Raw genomic sequence first — 20,574 nt, 5'->3', positions numbered from 1 at the left:
ATCTGTAGCCATGAAGTGCTTTGAAAGGCTGGTCATGGCTCACATCAACACCATTACCCCGGAATTTGCATACCACCCCAACAGATCCACAGATGACACAATCGGTATTGCATTCACACTGCCCTTTCCCACCTGGACAAAAAAACACATATGTGAGACTACTATTCACTGACTACAGCTCAGCGTTCAACACCATAGTGCCCTCAAAGCTCATCACTAAGCTAAGGACCCTGGGACTAAACACCTACCTCTGAAACTGGATCCTGGACTTCCTGATGGGCCGGTAACAAGGGTAGGTAACAACACATCCGCCACGCTGATCCTCAACACGGGGGCCCCTCAGGGGCGTGCTCAGTCCCCTCATTTACTCCCTGTTCACTCATGACTGCATGGCCAGGAACGACTCCAACACCATCATTAAGTTTGCTGATGACACAACAGTGGTAGGCCCGATCACCGACAACAATGAGTCTATAGGAAGGAGGTCAGAGACCTGACCGTGTGGTGCCAGGACAACTACCTCTCCATCAACGTGATCCAGAAAAATTTAATGATTGTGGACTACAGGAAAAGGAGGACAGAGCATGCCCCCATTCTCATCAACGGGGTTGTAGTGGAGCAGTTTGAGAGCTTCAAGTTCCTTGGTGTCCACATCACCAACAAACTAACATGGTCCAAGCAGACCAAGACAGTCGTGAAGAAGGCACGACAAAACCTATTCCCCCTCAGGAGACTGAAAATATTTGGCATGGGTCCTCAGATCCTCAAAAAGTTCTACAGCTACACCATTGGGAGCATCACTGCCTGGTATGGCAACTGCTCGGCCTCCGGCCGTACGGCCCAGTAATTCACTGGGGCAAAGCTTCCTGCCATCCAAGACCTCTATACCAGGCAGTGTCAGAGGAAGGCCATAAAAGGTGTCAAAGACTCCAGCCACCCTAGACTGTTCTCTCTGCTACTGCATGGCAAGCGGTAGCACTGATGCTATTCTCTGTTTATTATCGATACATTGTCACTTTAATCTACATGTACATATTACCTCAAGGTCCTAAACGATATCTTAACCGCCATCGATTAGAAACATTACTGTGCAGCCGTATTCATTGATCTGGCCAAGGCTTTCGACTCTGTCAATCACCATATCCTCATCGGCAGACTCGACAGCCTTGGTTTCTCAAATGATTGCCTCGCCTGGTTCACCAACTACTTCTCTGATAGAGTTCAGTGTGTCAAATCGGAGGGTCTGCTGTCCGGACCTCTGGCAGTCTCTATGGGGGTGCCACAGGGTTCAATTCTTGGACCGACTCTCTTCTCTGTATACATCAATGAGGTCGCTCTTGCTGCTGGTGAGTCCCTGATCCACCTCTACGCAGACGACACCATTCTGTATACTTCCGGCCCTTCTTTGGACACTGTGTTAACAACCCTCCAGGCAAGCTTCAATGCCATACAACTCTCCTTCCGTGGCCTCCAATTGCTCTTAAATACAAGTAAAACTAAATGCATGCTCTTCAACCGATCGCTACCTGCACCTACCCGCCTGTCCAACATCACTACTCTGGACGGCTCTGACTTAGAATACGTGGACAACTACAAATACTTAGGTGTCTGGTTAGACTGTAAACTCTCCTTCCAGACCCATATCAAACATCTCCAATCCAAAGTTAAATCTAGAATTGGCTTCCTATTTCGCAACAAAGCATCCTTCACTCATGCTGCCAAACATACCCTTGTAAAACTGACCATCCTACCAATCCTCGACTTTGGCGATGTCATTTACAAAATAGCCTCCAATACCCTACTCAACAAATTGGATGCAGTCTATCACAGTGCAATCCGTTTTATCACCAAAGCCCCATATACTACCCACCATTGCGACCTGTACGCTCTCGTTGGCTGGCCCTCGCTTCATACTCGTCGCCAAACCCACTGGCTCCATGTCATCTACAAGACCCTGCTAGGTAAAGTCCCCCCTTATCTCAGCTCGCTGGTCACCATAGCATCTCCCACCTGTAGCACACGCTCCAGCAGGTATATCTCTCTAGTCACCCCCAAAACCAATTCTTTCTTTGGCCGCCTCTGCTGCCAATGACTGGAACGAACTACAAAAATCTCTGAAACTGGAAACACTTATCTCCCTCACTAGCTTTAAGCACCAACTGTCAGAGCAGCTCACAGATTACTGCACCCGTACATAGCCCACCTATAATTTAGCCCAAACAACTACCTCTTTCCCAACTGTATTTAATTTTAATTTATTTATTTATTATGCTCCTTTGCACCCCATTATTTTTTATTTCTACTTTGCACATTCTTCCATTGCAAAACTACCATTCCAGTATTTTACTTGCTATATTGTATTTACTTTGCCATCATGGCCTTTTTTGCCTTTACCTCCCTTCTCACCTCATTTGCTCACATTGTATATAGACTTGTTTATACTGCATTATTGACTGTATGTTTGTTTTTACTCCATGTGTAACTCTGTGTCGTTTTATCTGTCGAACTGCTTTGCTTTATCTTGGCCAGGTCGCAATTGTAAATGAGAACTTGTTCTCAACTTGCCTACCTGGTTAAATAAAGGTAAAATAAATAAAAATAAATAAAAAATTACCTCGACTAACCGGTGCCTCCGCACATTGACTCTGTACTGGTACCCCCGGTATATAGCCTCGCTATTGTTATTTTACTGCTCTTTAATTACTTGTTACTTTAATTTCTTATTTCTTACTTGTCTTAAAACTGCATTGTTGCTTATTGGCTTGTAAGTAAGCATTTCACTGTAAGGTTGTATTTGGCGCATGTGACAAATAAAATTTGACTTGATTATTAGGATCGAGGGAAACAGCAAAGTACAGAGAGATCCTTGATGAAAACCCGCTACAGAGCGCTCAGAACCTCAGGCTAGGGTGAAGGTTCACCTTCCAACAGGACAATGACCGTAAGCACATAGCAAAGACAACGCAGGTGTGGCTTCGGGACAAGTCTCTGAATGTCCTTGAGTGGCCCAGCCAGAGCCCGGACTTGAACCCTGTGGAGAGACCTGAAAATAGCTGTGTAGTGACGCTCCCCATCCAATCTGACAGGGCTTGAGAGGATCTGCAGAGAAGACTGGGAGAAACTCCCCAAATACAGGTGTGCCAAGCTTGTAGCGTCATACCCAAGAAGACTCAAGGCTGTAATAACTGCCAAAGATCCTTCAACAAAGTACTGAGTAAAGGGTCTGAATACTTATGTGAATGGGATTTTTCAGTGAGGTTTTTTTTTACTTGTTTTTTGGAAATATTTATAAAAAACAGTTTTTGCTTTGTCATTATGGGGTATTGTGTATAGATTTATGAGGGAGAAAAAACAATTTAATCCATTTTACAATAAGGCTGTAATGTAGCAATACGTGGAAAAAGTCAAGGGGTCTGAATACTTTCCGAATACACTGTACTATCACCTGCAGTTATGGAATGTTTGCTTTAGAGTATAATTTATTGGCTGATCCCTTCTGACGACGAGGATGGAATTATGTGACCCTTACTTAACCTATAGGAAGTTCTTCAATGGCGCCGTCCATGGTAAAACAGGCTTTAAGCTACTAGAGTTGTCTATGTAAGTCTATGGCGCACGCACACACCCACGCACGCACCTACTTAAAGCGAAAGGCCCTCAAAAGGCACAGTTGCCTATATCTAAAAAGGCTGATGTAATACACACGCACTGGCAGTCCAACAATGTGTTGTCCACACACTCGGGCATACACGGTGGTTGTGTCCCAAATGGAACCCTATTCCCTATATAGAACACTACTTTTGACCTGGGCACATGGGGCTCTGTTCAAAAGTAGCACACTATGTAGGGAATAGGGTGCCATTTGGGACGCCATCACTGTGTATGCCAAAAAGTGAGCGGACAATGCATGGCTTACCCACTAGAGCAGGGGTTTGAAACTCATTCCATGGAGGGCCTAGTGTATGCTGGTTTTTGGTTTTTCCTTTCAATTAAGACAACCAGGTGAGGGGAGTTCCTTAATTTGTGACCTTAATTCATAAATAAAGTTCAAGGAAGGAGCGAAAACCCGAAGACACTCTGCCCTCCGTGGAATGAGATTGACTCGTGCACTAGACACTTCTAGGCTATTGGCAGGGCTCTCCAACCCTGTTCATGGAGAGCTACTGTCCTGTAGGTTTTCACCCCAACCCTAATCTAGCACATGGTTGGAGACCCCTACTATAGAGAGATGGAGAGAAGATACAGCACTGATAAAGTGTAAGTGAGCTAGTGGTGCGCGGGTCAGCTGTTTGTTCACCCGCACCTGTCCGCAATTGCTAATAACCCATCCGCAACCGCCCAAATATATGTGATAAAGTGAAAATCTGGAGGCCCGCATCCAACCATAACCCGCAAATATAGAAAATGCTGACTGCAGAACGATTTGACAAAGACTGCAGAACGATTTGACAGGGTGCAGGATTTTTTTTGTTCCTGATTTTAGATATGTTTCTGCTTATAATTTCAAACATTTTGGTAGGCTATTTGTTAGTCAACTTGTCTATAATTATTATGTACCTTATCTTTTGTCATTATATGCTGCCCTAGAAGACTAAATAAACTCTTTCTCAACAGAATAATGTAATAGATCGATAGAATGAATGCTTCAATCTTGTTGACATCGGTAAAGTTCTCTGTTATCTTTTGCATAGCAAAGACATTTAGAGACTTGGAAAGATTTTCTGTACAAAATGTCATCAGTTTGAAAAAGAAAGCTGTGAAAACTACCCAACGTGTTTCCCATAAGATTTCAGTTTGTCTTCGATGCATATTTTATAAGGTTGAAATACTATCAGCATTTGTGATGCTTTTATGATGAAGACAGCACATCTACAGATGGTATCTAACTGAGCATTGCGATCTCTCAAGAAGCAGAAAGAAAGAAATCATGTTTCTCCACTCCTGTTCCCAAGTCCAAATTTTGCCTACATTTGGTGTATCATTTTACTGCAAGAAATGCTTAATTCTGCAGGAGTTATTATTAAGGCTATGTGAGAGGTGATAGACCTACAGTCCATTTTTGTAATTGTTATTTTATTTAACTAAGCAAGTTAGTTAAGAACAAATTATTATTTATAATGACGGCCTACCCCGGCAAAACCCTAAACTGGACAGCGCTGGGCCAATTGTGAGCCGCCCTATGGGACTCCCAATCACAGCCTGGAGTCGAACCAGTGTCTTTAGTGACGCCTCTAGCACTGAGATGCACTGCCTTAGACCGCTGAGCCACTCGGGGGCCCGCCCAGATTTCAGTTTCCATTTAACCCATCTAAACAGTAGACTACAGTTCCATTGACATGCCATAGGCCTATTTGAAGTCCCGTCTTGTGACTGTCGACATCACACATGATCCTTTTTTACCACTTCACCAAATATTTCCCAAACATGACTTTTCTGGCCCTCCCTGCTCTTTTTTCAACTTTCCTTTCGCAGCTTTCGTCTTATTGAATAACATTTCCGTGGACTGACGGTAACTTTTTAATTATTTGGCGATGTAGGCTATTTGGTACAGTTAAGCCCTAAAGCTTAGGCTCATGCACTAATACCAGAGCCTAAAATAATAGAGAAAAAAACTACATGTAGCCAATAGATATTGAACAATAATTATAAATGTATGTTTTTTTTCAAGTATTGTTTCTCTTTATAAAACATCCCGCCACCCACCCTTCAGCCACAGATTTTCACTTTATCACATAGTCGGCGGTTACAGATGGGTTATTAGCAATTGATGGCAGGTGAGGGTGAACAAACAGCCGACCCGCGCACCACTAACACACGTCTCTGTGCTCCCCCACACACTCTCATTCCTGACATTCTTCTGCCTTACTTCCAGCGTGAAGTCCAGTCAAATTTGGCTCCGGTGGTTCTCCTTCTCTCTCCCCCTCTCCTCTCTTCTTCTCCAGACTGTGCTGAGTGTGCTCTGCTATATTTGGTCTGGGGTTGGGAGAGAATGGGTCAGGTCCAGGTCTAGGAGCTGTACTATCACTATTTACTCCTTGACAGCAAGTCACTGGCTCTACCGGCTGCAGTCTCTTTCCTGAAGTCCTCCTGACGAAGCAATGACAAACAGTTCTACGTGGCTGGCGTAGAGTTCTCCTATCTTATCTAAAAACTGGCCCAAGGAAGCCTCTCACTCCGGAGTCGCGAAAGAGGTACCTTCCGTTACTGCCTGGCTTTTGTTCCTTTTTTCCCGTAGTCTGAGTGTTCTAGCCAGCAGAGAATTCCCAGAATTCTCTTAGTCATTTCCTTCTGTGGATCTCTGTAGTGGAAGGTGTTCCAGGAGGGTTTTCCTTCTCTCCCCACTCGGCTGTTAGCTCTGTTAGCCTAGCCAGCTTAGCGGTCTCTTACTGGGAGAGAGCAGGGAACCGTGGTGCAGGCCCCTCCCCCATCCGCCTGCCTCTGTTCTCTGACTCACATATATAAACTTCCTGTCGTCAAGGCGATCCCACACAGGGGGCTGGAGTGGAGGGAGGGGTGTGAGTGGGGGTGTTGAAGGCCACAAAGCAGCCCCTCTTTACAACACAGAGAGACAGGCGGTGAAAGGCAAGTACTTAATTTGGCTGTCTGGAACTGAAAGACCACCTTCGCCTGAGCTCAGACCTGGGTTCAGATACTATTTGAAATCTTCCAAATACTTTGAGTGTTTGCTTTAGGCTTCCTGGAGTGCCAGATAGTTTGCGATTATTCTATTGGTTCCATTGCAGCAGTCAAGTTAAATCAAGCAAAACTAAAGTATTAGAAACTATTTCAAATAGTATTTGTACACAGGTCTGCTTGGGTTTGGGCTTTCATCAACAAGACACTAGGAGAGCTCCACTCCAGCCAGCGTGAGAAACCAATAGAAATAGAGCAGGAGGAATTAACCTCAACACAGAAAATGCAGCTCTGTGGACGCATTCGCATACTGTCAACATTCTCTATCACGCATGCACAGACATGCACACACACACACACAAACACAAGCCGCCACTTCCGGATACTCACTGACTAACACAGCCCCACCCAGTTATTAAATGTAAATGAGTCCAAGGGGTTGTTCCATATCATTTCATCAAGCCATGACACCCACCATCTCAGATCGTTCTGAAATCTTTTAGAAACAGTTAGAAACAGATAAGATGAGCGTTCCTGCAACATTAATTTTGTTTAAATATAATTTGATCTCTGAGAAATTAGGCTATTTTACCTGGTCACTGATTCAAATGCAAACCTTTTCATTAATTTGTATTTAGCAGCATCTACTCTTCCTGGGATCCGGCAAAATTAACAGTGATACATTTTTAAAAGCATTACAATACATTAATTACAGAATTCACAACACACGAAGTGTGTGCCCTCATGCCCACACTCCACTACCATATATCTACAACACAAAATCCATGTGTACATGTGTGTATGCATGTTTCTATGTTTATGTTGCTTCACAGTCCACGCTGTTCCATAAGGTGTAATGTGTATATGTTATTTAAAACTGATTCCACTGCTTGCATCAGTTACCTGATGTGGAATAGATTTCCATGTAGTCATGGCTGTAGGTGGTACTGTGCGCCTCCCATAGTCTGTTCTGGACTAGTGGACTGTGAAGAGACCACTGATGGCATGTCTTGTGGGGTATGCATGGGTGTCTGAGCTGTTTAAACAGACAGATAGGTGCATTCAGCTTGTGAAAACGTTCCACTTTTCCACTTTTTTTTTTCTCCACTTTGAGCGATGAGAGATTCACATTCATATTATTAATGTTTGCTCTCTGTGTTCTAGAGGTCGACCGATTATGATTTTTCAACGCCGATACCGATTATTGGAGGACCAAAAAAGCCGATACCGTTTAATCAGCCGATTGTTTTTTTTAAACATTTATTTGTAATAATGACAATTACAACAATATTGAATGAACACTTATTTTAACTTAATATAATACATCAATAAAATCAATTCCTCAAATAAATAATGAAACATGTTCAATTTGGATTAAATAATGCAAAAACAAAGCTGGCAAACCGCACGAAAGTGCTGTTTGAATGAATGCTTACTAGCCTGCTGGTGCCTACCATCGCTCAGACTGCTCTATCAAATCATAGACTTAATTATAACATAATAACACACAGAAATACGAGCCTTAGGTCATCAATATGGTCGAATCTGGAAACTATCATCTTGAAAACAAGACGTTTATTCTTTCAATGAAATACGGAACCGTTCCGTATTTTATCTAATCATCAATAAGTCTAAATATTCCTGTTACATTGCACAACCTTCAATTTTATGTCATAATTACGTCAAATTCTGGCAAATTAGTTTGCAACGAGCCAGGAGGCCCAAACTGTTGCATATACCCTGACTCTGCGTGCAATGAACGCAAGAGAAGTGACACAATTTCCCCTGGTTAATATTGCCTGCTAACCTGGATTTCTTTTAGCTAAATATGCAGGTTTAAAAATATATACTTCTGTGCATTGATTTTAAGAAGGGCATTGATGTTTACGGTTAGGTACATGTTGGAGCAACAACAGTCCTTTTTCGCGAATGGGCACCGCATCGATTATATGCAACGCAGGACACGCTAGATAAACTAGTAATATCATCAACCATGTTTAGTTAACTAGTGATTATGATTGATTGATTGATTGTTTGTTATAAGATAAGTTTAATGCTAGCTAGCAACTTACTGTGGCTTCTTACTGCATTCGCGTAACAGGCAGGCTCCTGGTGGAGTGCAATGTAAAGCAGGTGGTTAGAGCGTTGGACTAGTTAACCCTAAGGTTGCAAGATTGAATCCTCGAGCTGACAAGGTCCAAAATCTGTCGTTCTGCCACTGAACAAGGCAGTTAACTCACCATTCCTAGGCCGTCATTGAAAATAAGTGTTCTTAACTGACTTTCCTAGTTAAATCAAATTAAAATTAAAATTAAATCGGACAAATTGGTGTCCAAAAATACTGATTCCCGATTGTTATGAAAACTTTAAATCGGCCCTAATTAATCGGCCATTCCGATTAATCGGTCGACCTCTACTGTATACATCCAAGGGCCAGCTTTGCTGCCCTGTTCTGAGCCAATTGCAATTTTCCTAAGTCCCTCTGTGGCACCTGACCACACGACTGAACAGTAGTGCAGGTGTGACTAAACTAGGACCTGTATGACCTGCCTTGTTGATAGTGCTGTTAAGAAGTCAGAGCTGCACTTTATTATGGACAGACTTCTCCCGATATTAGCTACTTTTGTATCAATGTTTTGACCAAGACAGTTGACCTCAACTTGCTGAATTTCCACATGATTCATTACAAGATTTAGTTGAGGTTTAGGGTTTAGTGAATGATTTGTCGCAAACACAATGCTTTTAGTTTTTTAAATATTTCAGACTGACTTATTCCGTGCCACCCATTCTGAAACTAACTGCAGCTCTTTGTTAAGTGTTGCAGTCATTTCAGTTGCTGTAATAGCTGACGTGTATAGTGTTGAGTCATCCGCATACATAGAAACACTGGCTTTACTCAAAGCCAGTGACATGTCGTTAGTAAAGATTGAAAAAAAAGTAAGGGGCCTAGACAGCTACCCTGGGGAATTCCTGATTCTACCTGGATTATGTTGGACAGGCTTCCATTAAAAGAACACCCTCTGTGTTCTGTTAGACAGGTAACTCTTTATCCACAATAATATATATCCATAATATATCAGAGGGTGGAAAGCCATAACACATCACTTTTTCCAGCAGCAGATTATGATCGATAATGTCAAAAGCTACACTGAAGTCTAACAAAACAGCCCCAACAATATTTTTATCATAAATTTCTCTCAGTCTCTCAGTTTAAGTGCTTGTTGAATTTCCTTCCCTATAAGTGTGCTGAAAGTCTGTGGTCAATTTGTTTACTGTAAAATAGCATTGTATCTGGTCAAAGACAATTTTTTCCAAAACATTACTAAAAGGTTGGTAACAGGCTGATTGGTCAGATATTTGAGCCAGTAAAGGGGGCTTTACTATTCTTTGATAGCGGAATTACTTTTGCTTCCCTCCGTGCCAGAGGGCACACACTTTCTAGTAGGCTTAAATTAAAGATATGGCAAATAGGAGTGGCAATATTGTCCGCTATTATATTCAGTAATTTTCCATCCAAATTGTCAGACCCTGGTGGCTTGTCATTGTTCATAGACAACAATAATTGTTTCACTTCTTCCACACTCGCTTTACGGAATTAAAAATTACAATTTGTGTCTTTCACAATTTGGTCAGATATACTTGGAAGTGTAGTGTCAGCGTTTGTTGCCAGCATGTCATGCCTAAGTTTGGTAATCTTGCCAATGAAAAAATCATCATAATCATCTGATTCAATGAATAATGTAGCTGAGTGTATTTTTTAACCCAAAAGCTTTTTACTATCATTCTTTGTCTTTTATCTCTGTTTCATAGTGTAGTTTCTTTGAACGGCAATAGCTCAGATAAACATGAAATTACCCAGGGTCTAAATAGAACATCGCTCAGAGATGCACAAAAACAATATGACATTCAAAATAGGTCAATCTTGCTTTTTTAAAATTAATTTTCATTTTACCTTTATTTAACTAGGCAAGTCAGTTAAGAACAAATTCTTATTTTCAATGACAGCCTAGGAACAGTGGGTTAACTGCCTTGTTCAGGGGCAGAATGACAGATTTTGTACCTTGTCAGCTCAGGGATGCGATCTTGCAACCTTTCGGTTACTAGTCCAACGCTCTAACCACTAGGATACGCACCACTTTAAATGGGTTGCCATATTATTTTTAACTCCACTGATGGTTTTGTTACAAAACCTGTTGCGTTATATAGTAAATGTGCCCACTCCGGTCTTGGCACGTGCGCTCTAGCCAAAAACTTGCAGGTATAAGCCTACATGATCAGATTATTATGGACAAAGGAGCGAGATTATTTACTTGTCAAACGGCAGCCAAGCATCAAATCATCATGTCACCAGAACAAAACCCTCAATATTTATTGGAAATGAGCATCGAACTCATCACTATGCACTTTCCTCATAAATGATTTCATCTGCAGCTCCATTCTACTTGTCAAACAAAGAACTGATACTAAATACTTGTTGTTGGGGTGGGATTGGCGTGGGGATTATACTTCAACAAAATCGTTTTGCAGGAATGCTAAACTTATCCGTTTCCAACAACCAAAACAATTTCAGAACAAATCAGATGGCGGGTGTCAAAATCCTCTTTCATTTGCTTTTTATGGTGAAACGACCCCAAAGGCAACCTATAAACACACCGCAACACTTTTAGTGGTGTTCATCCTGCAGTTTGGTCGTTTGACCACCGCATGACCACATGATGATGACCCTTAGGTTAGAATGACCACGGCCAACACAGGGCTGATATATGGCTGGACAGTAGCCAAGAGACAGAAAGACATACAGTACCAGTCAAAAGTTTGGACACACCTATACTCATTCAAGTGTTTTTTTGTTGTTTTTTTTACTATTTTCTGCATTGTAGAATAATAGTGAATAAATCAAAACTATGAAATAACACGTATGGAATCATGTAGTAACCAAAAAAGTGTTAAACAAATAAAAATCTATTTTATATTTGAGATTCTTCAAAGTAGCCACCCTTTGCCTTGATGACAGCTTCGCACACTCTTGAAATTCTCTCAACCAGCTTCATGGGGTAGTCACCTGGAATGCATTGCAATTAACAGGTGTGCCTTGTTAAAAGTTCATTTGTGGAATTTCTTTCCTTATTAATGCTTTTCAGCCAATTAGTTGTGTTAGGTAGGGGTGGTATACAGAAGATAGCCCTATTTAGTAAAAGACCAAGTCCATATTATGGCAAGAACATCTCAAATAAGCAGAGAGAAATGACAGTCCATCATCATTACTTTAAGACATGAAGGTAAATCCCAAAAATGTCAAGGTCTTTGAAAGTTTCTTCAAGTGCAGTCGCTAAAACTATCAAGCGCTATGATGAAACTGTCTCTTATGAGGACTGCCAAAGGAAAGGAAGACCCGGAGTTACCTCTGCTGCAGAGGAGAAGTTCATTAAATTTAACTGCACCTCAGATTGCAGCCCAAATAAAAGCTTCACAGACTTCAAGTAACAGACACATCTCAAAATCAAGTGTTCAGAGGAAACTACTAAAGGACATTAATAATAAGAAGTGACTTGCTTGGGCCAAGAAACATGAGCAATGGACATTAGACTGGTGGAAATCTGTCCTTTGGTCTGACGAGTCCAGATTTTACATTTTTGGTCCCAACCGCTGTGTCTTTGTGAGATGCAGAGTAGGTGAATGCATGATCTCCGCATTGTGTGGTTCCCCACCGTGAAGCATGGAAGATGAGGTGTGATGGTGTGGGGGTGCTTTGCTGGTGACAATGTCAGTGATTTATTTAGAATTCAAGGCACACTTAACCAGCATGGCTACCACAGCATTCTGCAGCAATACGCCATCCCATCTGGTTTGCACTCAGTGTGACTATCATTTGTTTTTCAACAGGACAATGACCCAAAATACACCTCCAGGCTGTGTAAGGGCTATCTGACCAAGGAGAGTGATGGAGTGCTGCATCAGATGACCTGGCCTCCACAATCACCCAACCTCTACCCAATTTAGATGGTTTGGGATGAATTGGTCCGCAGAGTGAATTGAAAGCAGCCAACAAGTGCTCAGCATATGTGGGAACTCCTTCGAAGATTGTTGGAAAAGCATTCCTCATGAAGCTGGTTGAGAGAATGGCAAGAGTGTGGAAAGCTGTCATCAAGGCAAAGGGTGGCTACTTTGAAGAATTTAAAATATAAAATAAATGCTGATTTGTTTAACACTTTTTTGGTTACTACATGATTCCATACGTATTATTTCATAGTTTTGATGTCTTCACTAATATTTTAAAATGTAGAACATAGTAAAATAAAGAAAAACCCTTGAATGAGTAGGTGTGTCCAAACTTTTGACTGGTACTGTAAATATAGAAAGACGGACAGAAAAATCTAAAGAAGTAGGCTAAAGAAAGAAAGAAATAGAAAGAAGGGACCCACAGTGAAACTATTGTTGACGTTCTTAGTGCTGGATTCGGCCACGCTCGCATCTGTCAGGTCAACCTCATCAAAGATGATGGACTGAGGGAAAAAAAGAAGAAATTGTTACATCATCTGACTGTTAGGTCTAAATCAAAAATACAGAAAACTGTCTGTAGATAGGTACTACTGAACTATTTTCAAAAGTAATGTGGCCTGTGTGGTCCAGGGGTTAGTGTCGCTGACCCTGGCACACACGTACAGCCTAGGCTTACAGAATTAAGCATGAGTTTGAATTGGACCCACTGTCCTTCTGACTCACAATCCCTCCTACCTTTCCTATCTCCTCTTCACTATACTGGCTCAATAAAAAAATACATATACATTTAGCTCCAAAGGTATTGGGACAGTGACAAAGGTTTTGTTGTTCTGGAACTGTACTCCAGCACCTTGGATTTGAAATGATTCAATGACTATCTGCCAAGGCAGCATCTACTCTTCTTGGGGTCCGGCAAAATTAAGGCAGTTATACAATTTAAAAAACATTACAAAACATTCATTACAGAATTCACAACACACTAAGTATCTGCCCTCAGGCCCATACTCCACAATCCATGTGTACTTGTGTGTATAGTGCGTATGTTATCATGTGTGTGTATGCGTGTGTCTGTGCCTATGTTTGTGTTGCTTCACAGTCCCCTCTGTTCCATAAGGTGTATTTTTATCTGATTCCACTGCTGGCATCAGTTACCTGATGTGGAATAGAGTTCCATGTAGTCGTGGCTCTATGTAGTACTGTGCGTCTCCCATAGTCTGTTCTGGACTTGGGGACTGTGAAGAGACCTCTGGTGGCTTGTCTTGTGGGATATGCGTGGGTGTCTGAACTGTGTGCTAGCCGTTTAAACAGACGGCTCGGTGCTTTCAACATGTCAATAGCTCTCAATACTATCAGGTTAAAGTGCAAACAGCTTTAATTTGAGGGTATTTTCATCCATATCAGATGAACCATTTTGAAATTACTACACTTATTGTACATAGTCCCTCCATTTTAGGGGACCAAAAGTATTCCGACAAATTAACTTTTGTATTAAAGTAGTAAAAAGTTTAGTATTTTGTCCCATATTCCTAACACACAATGATTACCTCAAGCTTGTGACTTTACAAACTTGTTGGATGTATTTGCGGTTTGTTTGGTTGTGTTTCAGATTATTTTGTGCCCATAGAAATGAATAGTAAATAATGTATTGTGTCATTTTGGAGTAACTTTTATTGTAAATAAGAATATAATATGTTTCTAAACACTTAATGTGGATGCTACCACGATTACGGATAGTCCTGAGTGAGAAAGTTAGACGCACAAATATATATAAGATATTTATGCCTCTAACTTCCTCACTCATATATATCCACGTTTCATTCAGGATGATCTGTAATCATGGTAGCATCCACATTAATGTAGAGGTGTTTAGAAACATATTCTATTCTTATTTACAATAAATTAATCTGAAACACACACAAATTTGTAGTCACAAGCTTGATATAGTCACTGCGTGCTACGAATATGGGAACAAATACTAAACTTTAATTACATATAAAAGTGAATGACAGTGTCTATCCAAATCATCTTGCCTCCTGGACCCTGTCCGCACATTTCAAAGCTACATTGAGACAATGATTTATCAGTGACCCAAACCCTGCTCAGATAATCCCTACCATTGTGTCGCTGAGTTGTCATAGTGCTGCTGCAAATGTACATTGTCCCATGGGAGTTGGCAGTCATAATGTAAGTAACCTAATGTATGTCCCTCTAACTTCCCTAAATGCCTCTGTCAATTTTGCAGCAATTGTATGCAGTAATCATGATCCTATGAACCTGAATTATACTGTTAGCACGTAGGCAGTTTTCCCTAGTAGGAGGTCCACTGTGTGCAACTCACCCTACAATTTACCCTCAGCTCAAACATAAATAGCACTGTCGTGTATACCTCAGATAAGTCTCCCAATAAACCAATAAAAACAAAAATCGCAGAAAAGTGCTAAAAATAGCCCACGTTAACATATGCAACCTAAGAAGCAAGGTTTATGAAATTGGTAACTTGCTAGTAACAGATGACATGCATATACTGACTAACTCTAAAACTTACTTAGATAATGCCTTTGATGATACAGTGGTAGCAATACATGGTTCAACAGCTTCAGAAGAGGCACATGCCAATGTTGGAAGTGTTGCCGTTTATGTTCAAAGTCATATTCCTGTAAGGCTTAGAGAGGATCTCATGTCAAATGCTGTTGAAATAATATGGCTACAGGTTCACCTGCCTAACCTAAAAACCCATTCTTGTGGGAAGCTGTTTTAGACCACCAAGTGCTAACAGTCAGTATCTGGATAACATGTGTGAAATGCTTGATAATGTATGTGATATCAACAGAGGTATATTTTCTGGGTGATTTCAATATTGACTGGCTTTTATCAAGCTGTCCACTCAAGAAAAAGCTTAAAACTGTAACCAGTGCCTGCAACCTGGTTCAGGTTATCAGTCAACCTACCAGAGTAGTTACAAACAGCACAGGACTCAAATCATCAATATGTATTGATCACATCTTTACTAATGCTGCAGAAATGTGCTTGAATGCAGTATCCAGATCGGATGTAGTGATCACAATTTAGTAACCATATCTAGGAAAACCAAAGTTCCAAAGGCTGGGCATAAAATAGTGTATAAGAGGTCATACAATAAGTTTTGTAGTGATTCCTATGTTGTTGATGTAAATAATATTTGTTGGTCCGTGGTGTGTAATGAGGAGCAAACAGATGTTGCACTTGACACATTTATGAAATTGCTTATCCCAGTTACTAATAAGCAAGCACACATTACGAAAATTAATGTAAAAATCCCCTTGGATGGATGAGAAATTGAAAAAATGGTATGGTTGCTGCACAACCGATTGGCAAACATACTGCAAATAGAGAAATCATGTGACTAAACTGAATAAAAATAAACTACACTTTGAAACCAAGATAAATTAAATAAAGAAGCTTTGGAGCACATTCAATGAAATTTTGGGTCTGACAACTTGGATGGAAACTACTGAGGATAATAGCGGATGAGATTACCACTCCTTTTTGCCATATCTTCAATTAAAGCCTACTACAAAGTGTGTGCCCTCAGACCTGGTGGGAAGCGAAAGTAATTCTGCTACCTAAGAATTAGGGATGCACGATATAATCGGTGAACATATCTGAATTGGCCGACATTAGCTAAAAATGGCAACATCAGTATTGGCCGATGTCTAGTGTAACGCCGATGTGCAAAAACGATGTCAAAGCTGACGTGCATACCTATATAACGTGCCTTAATGACTCCACGTAAAATGTTGCACTACACCTGCAACACAGCATTCATAACCTAGCCCACAATGTCTGCTATGTGGATCGAGCAGTCAACAAGTCCAGCAGTCATTTGAAAAAAAAAGAACATTTCAGCGAGACAACTCAAAGACGAAATCCATTAAAGCCAAGATAATGGTATTCATTGCCCTTGACAATCAACCGTTCTCTGCCATGGGTGATGTTGGCTTTCACCGACTGGTCGAGCACCGGTACACACTACCAAGTGTTCTATTTTTCAGATGTTGCCCTACCGGAGTTACACAGTAATAGCGTCACTTCTATTAGCTTCACAACATACATACTATAGAACGCTGTTTGGGTCTTTGCGTGTAAAAAAAACATACAGTAGCACTTTTTTATTTATTTTTAATTTCACCTTTATTTAACCAGGTAAGCTGGTAAATTGAGAACAAGTTCTCATATACAACTGCATTCTGGCCAAGATAAAGCAAAGCAGTGCATCACAAACAACAACACAGAGTTTAACATGGAATAAACAAGCGTACAGTCAATAACACAATATAAAAAAAGAAAGTCTATATACAGTGTGTGCAAATGGCGTGAGGAGGTAAGGCAGTAAATAGGCCATAGTAGTAAAGTAATTACAATTTAGCAAATTAACACTGGAGTGATAGATGAGCAGATGGTGATGTGCAAGTAGAAATACTGGTGTGCAAAAGAGCAAAAAAGTTAATAAAAACAATATGGGGATGAGGTAGGTAGATTGGGTGGGCTATTTACAGATGGGCTATGTACAGGTGCAGTGATCTGTGAGCTGCTCTGACAGCTGTGGCTTAAAGCTAGCTTCAGTGATTTTTGCAGTTCGTTCCAGTCATTGGCAGCAGAGAACTGGAAGGAAAGGCGGCCAAAGAGGTGTTGGCTTTGGGATGGGTGCTGCTATGGTGACCAGTGAGCTGAAATAAGGCGGAGCTTTACCTAGCATAGACTCGTAGATGACCTGGAGCCAGTGTTTCTGGCGACAAATATTTGGCGAGGGCCAGCACACTAGGTCGCAGTGGGGGGTGGTTATGGGGCTTTGGTGACAAAACGCCCAGTTGATTTGTACGGGTCCAGGTTTTGCAGCTCTTTCAGAACATCTGCTATCTGGATTTGGGTGAAGGAGAAGCTGGGGAGGCTTGGGCAAGTAGCTGCGGGGGGTGCGGAGCTGTTGGCCAGGTTGGGGTGGCCAGGAGGAAAGCATGGCCAGCCGTAGCATGGCCAGCTTATTGAAATTATTGAAATTTTACTTATTGAATTTGTGTGAGATTGAGGGCATCTAGCTTAGATTGTAGGACTGCCGGGGTGTTAAGCATATCCCAGTTTATGTCACCTAACAGAACGATCTCTGAAGAAAGATGGGGGGCTATCAAGCGTTGTCAAAGCTGTACAAAAAAAGTCTGCAAACAAGAAAACAACGGCCATGAACGATGTGTTTACAAAACCGCATTGGTAATAAAGCATAATTTGTTCGACCACAACTTCGGGGGTAGCTAGTTTTAGCTTGGTACCTGGCTAGCACCAATACAATCAGCCTGAAAACAACGACCAGTAGAAACTGCAGTCATTTTCATTATTCTTAGCAATGATTCAGGAATCCTTGTGAGTAAGTATTAGCTAGGTTGCCACTTGTTTTTTGCCTATTGAAATTGAACTTTAGTTAATGAAAATAAATAGCTAGCCAGCTACTTAACCCTGTTGCCCAAATCTACCGTTATAAGCAACCAGCTAGCTTAATCTGGCTAGTGAGGCTCGACTGGACTTGGTTATGTGTTGTGAAGCTAGCCACAATAAGGATTAGGCACAAATAGTGGAATATGCGGTTTGCCTTCAAAATAAAAGTATGTCATTGACAGTGATGCAAATGAAAACAAATAGTAGAATTATCTCATAATTTTATTTTGAAGGCTAACTGCAAAGTCCACTATTGGGGCTAATCCTTATTGTGGCTATCTTCACATAGATGGGTCTGATCACTATTAATCAATTATATAAATTAGTTATAATTAGTTTATAATAATCAATTATTATAAATTAGGGTTAGTTAAGATGATGCCACCTAGCTATATAGTTAGCTAGCTAGCTAACTATAGCTACTGAAACAGATTGTTGTTTTTCTATGTTTTTGGGGGAAGAACATAGCTAGCTCATGGATGCAAACAAACTCTTTTTTTTATGACCAGCACTGTAGGTGCACGAGACAATTTTACCAGCATCATAGCCTACGTACGTTGTGACATGAAATATAAGTGATAGTGTAATCAATGTGTAATAACAACGTAAAAAATGTATGTATGCGTTAAAATACTATGTGATGTGAACTCATAGTCAGGCCCTGATTGGTCAACGAGCTAAGTTGACACGTCAAATAGTGTTATCTACTGGTCAATGTTTTATTTTTTGACATGCAAAGACCCAAACGGCGTTCCATTCAAATCCTGGTTGAGAATGAAACGACTGAGCAAATTAACAACGAAATAGAACAGCAAGTAAGTGAAAGAAATAGGTTTTGATTATGTTTTACTGGTAATGGGGACATACGTAAACGGCAACAAAATAACTTTTTGGTCAGTGCGGTGTGTGTGTGTGTAAGCTTTATTTAACTAGGCGAGTCAGTTAAGAACAAATTCTTATTTACAATGACGGCCTATCCCGGCCAAACCCTGACGACGCTGGGCTAATTGTGCGCCGCCCTTTAGGACTCCAGATCACGGCCGGATGTGATAGCCAGGATTCGAACCAGGGACTGTAGTGACACCTCTTGCACTGAGATGCAGTGCCTTAGACCACTGCGTCCATGTGTGTGTGTGTGTTAACTATTTAACTGTACTAGAATGTTTATAATCGGTTATCGGTATCTGGTTTTTTTTGGCAAGGAAAATATCGGATATCGGTATCGGCCAAAATTGTCATATCGGTGCATCACTACTAAGAATAGTAAAGCCCCCCTTACTGGCTCAAGCCAACCAGACTGTTACCAAAAAATTGTGTTTGACCAGATACAATGCTATTTTACAGTAAACAAATTGACAAGACTATCAGCATGCTTAATAGGGAAGGACATTCAATAAGCACAGCACTTACACAAATGACTGAATGGCTGAGAGAAATTGCAGATAAAAAGATTGTGGTCGTTGTTGTGTTAGACTTCAGTGCAGCTTTTGACATTATCGATCATAGCCTGCTACTGGAAAAACATAAGTGTTATGGCTTTACATCCCCTGCTATATTGTGGATCGAGAGTTACCTATCTAACAGAACACAGAGGGTGTTCAGTGGGGCCTCCAGGTAGAGTCAGGCATTTCCCAGGGCAGCTGTCTAGGCTCATTAATTTTTTCAATCTTAACTAATGACCTACCACTGGCTCTGAGTAAAGCCTGTGTCTATTGTATGCATGCTGATAACTCAACACTATACATGTCAGCTACTACAGCAAGTGAAATTACTGCAACACTTAAAGAGCTGCAGTCAGTTTCAGAATGGTGGCAAGAAATAAATTAGTCCTAAATATTACATAAACTAAAAGCATTCTATTTGGGACAAATCATTCACTAAACCCTAAACCTCAACTAAATCTTGTAATGAATAATGTGGAAATTTAACAAGTTGATGAGACGAAACTGCTGGTTGGCTTGAGCCAGTAAGGGGGGCTTTACTATTCTTAGTAGTGATGCACCGATATGACAATTTTGGCCGATACCGATAGCATTGTCATGGTCAAAACATATTGATGCAACAGTAGCTAAGATGGGGAGAGGTCTGTCCATAATAAAGCGCTGATCAGCCTTCTTAACAATGCTACCAATAAGGTAGGTGCTACAGGCCCTAGATTTGTCGCACCTGGACTACTTTCCAGTTATGTGGTCAGGTGCCACAAAGAGGGACGTAGGAAATGTACAACTGGCCCAGAACAGTGCAGCACGGCTGGCCCTTAAATGTACACGGAGAGCTAAAATTAATTATATGCATGTCAATCTCTCCTGGCTCAAGGTAGAGGAGAGATCGACTTCATCACTACTTGTATTTGTGAGAAGAATTGATATGATGAATGCACTGAGTTGTTTGTTTAAACAACTAGCACACAGCTCAGACACCTATGCATACCCAATACATGCCAACAGAGGTCTATTCACAGATCCCAAGTCCAGCACA

At 41.1% G+C, this 20,574-nt stretch overlaps 1 protein-coding gene across 3 annotated transcripts in view; it reads right to left on the bottom strand.

Moving 5' to 3' along the window:
- Window positions 1-20,574, bottom strand: part of dgkd (diacylglycerol kinase delta) — a 130,523-nt gene that overhangs the window by 95,442 nt on the left and 14,507 nt on the right. For 2 of the 3 annotated variants that reach the window (XM_031797590.1, XM_031797591.1), the window contains exon 3: window positions 13,056-13,136. In XM_031797590.1, coding sequence (XP_031653450.1) covers window positions 13,056-13,136 — 81 coding nt within the window. Of the gene's footprint in view, window positions 1-5,866; window positions 5,974-13,055; window positions 13,137-20,574 lie in introns of those variants that run through there. The other variant, XM_031797592.1, reaches the window with a different exon arrangement.

Source organism: Oncorhynchus kisutch, linkage group LG19 (assembly GCF_002021735.2).
Source record: "Oncorhynchus kisutch isolate 150728-3 linkage group LG19, Okis_V2, whole genome shotgun sequence".
Taxonomy (NCBI): domain Eukaryota; kingdom Metazoa; phylum Chordata; class Actinopteri; order Salmoniformes; family Salmonidae; genus Oncorhynchus; species Oncorhynchus kisutch.
The sequence above is the reverse complement of the archived record's forward strand: the minus strand, read 5'-3'. Positions and strand labels throughout refer to the sequence as shown.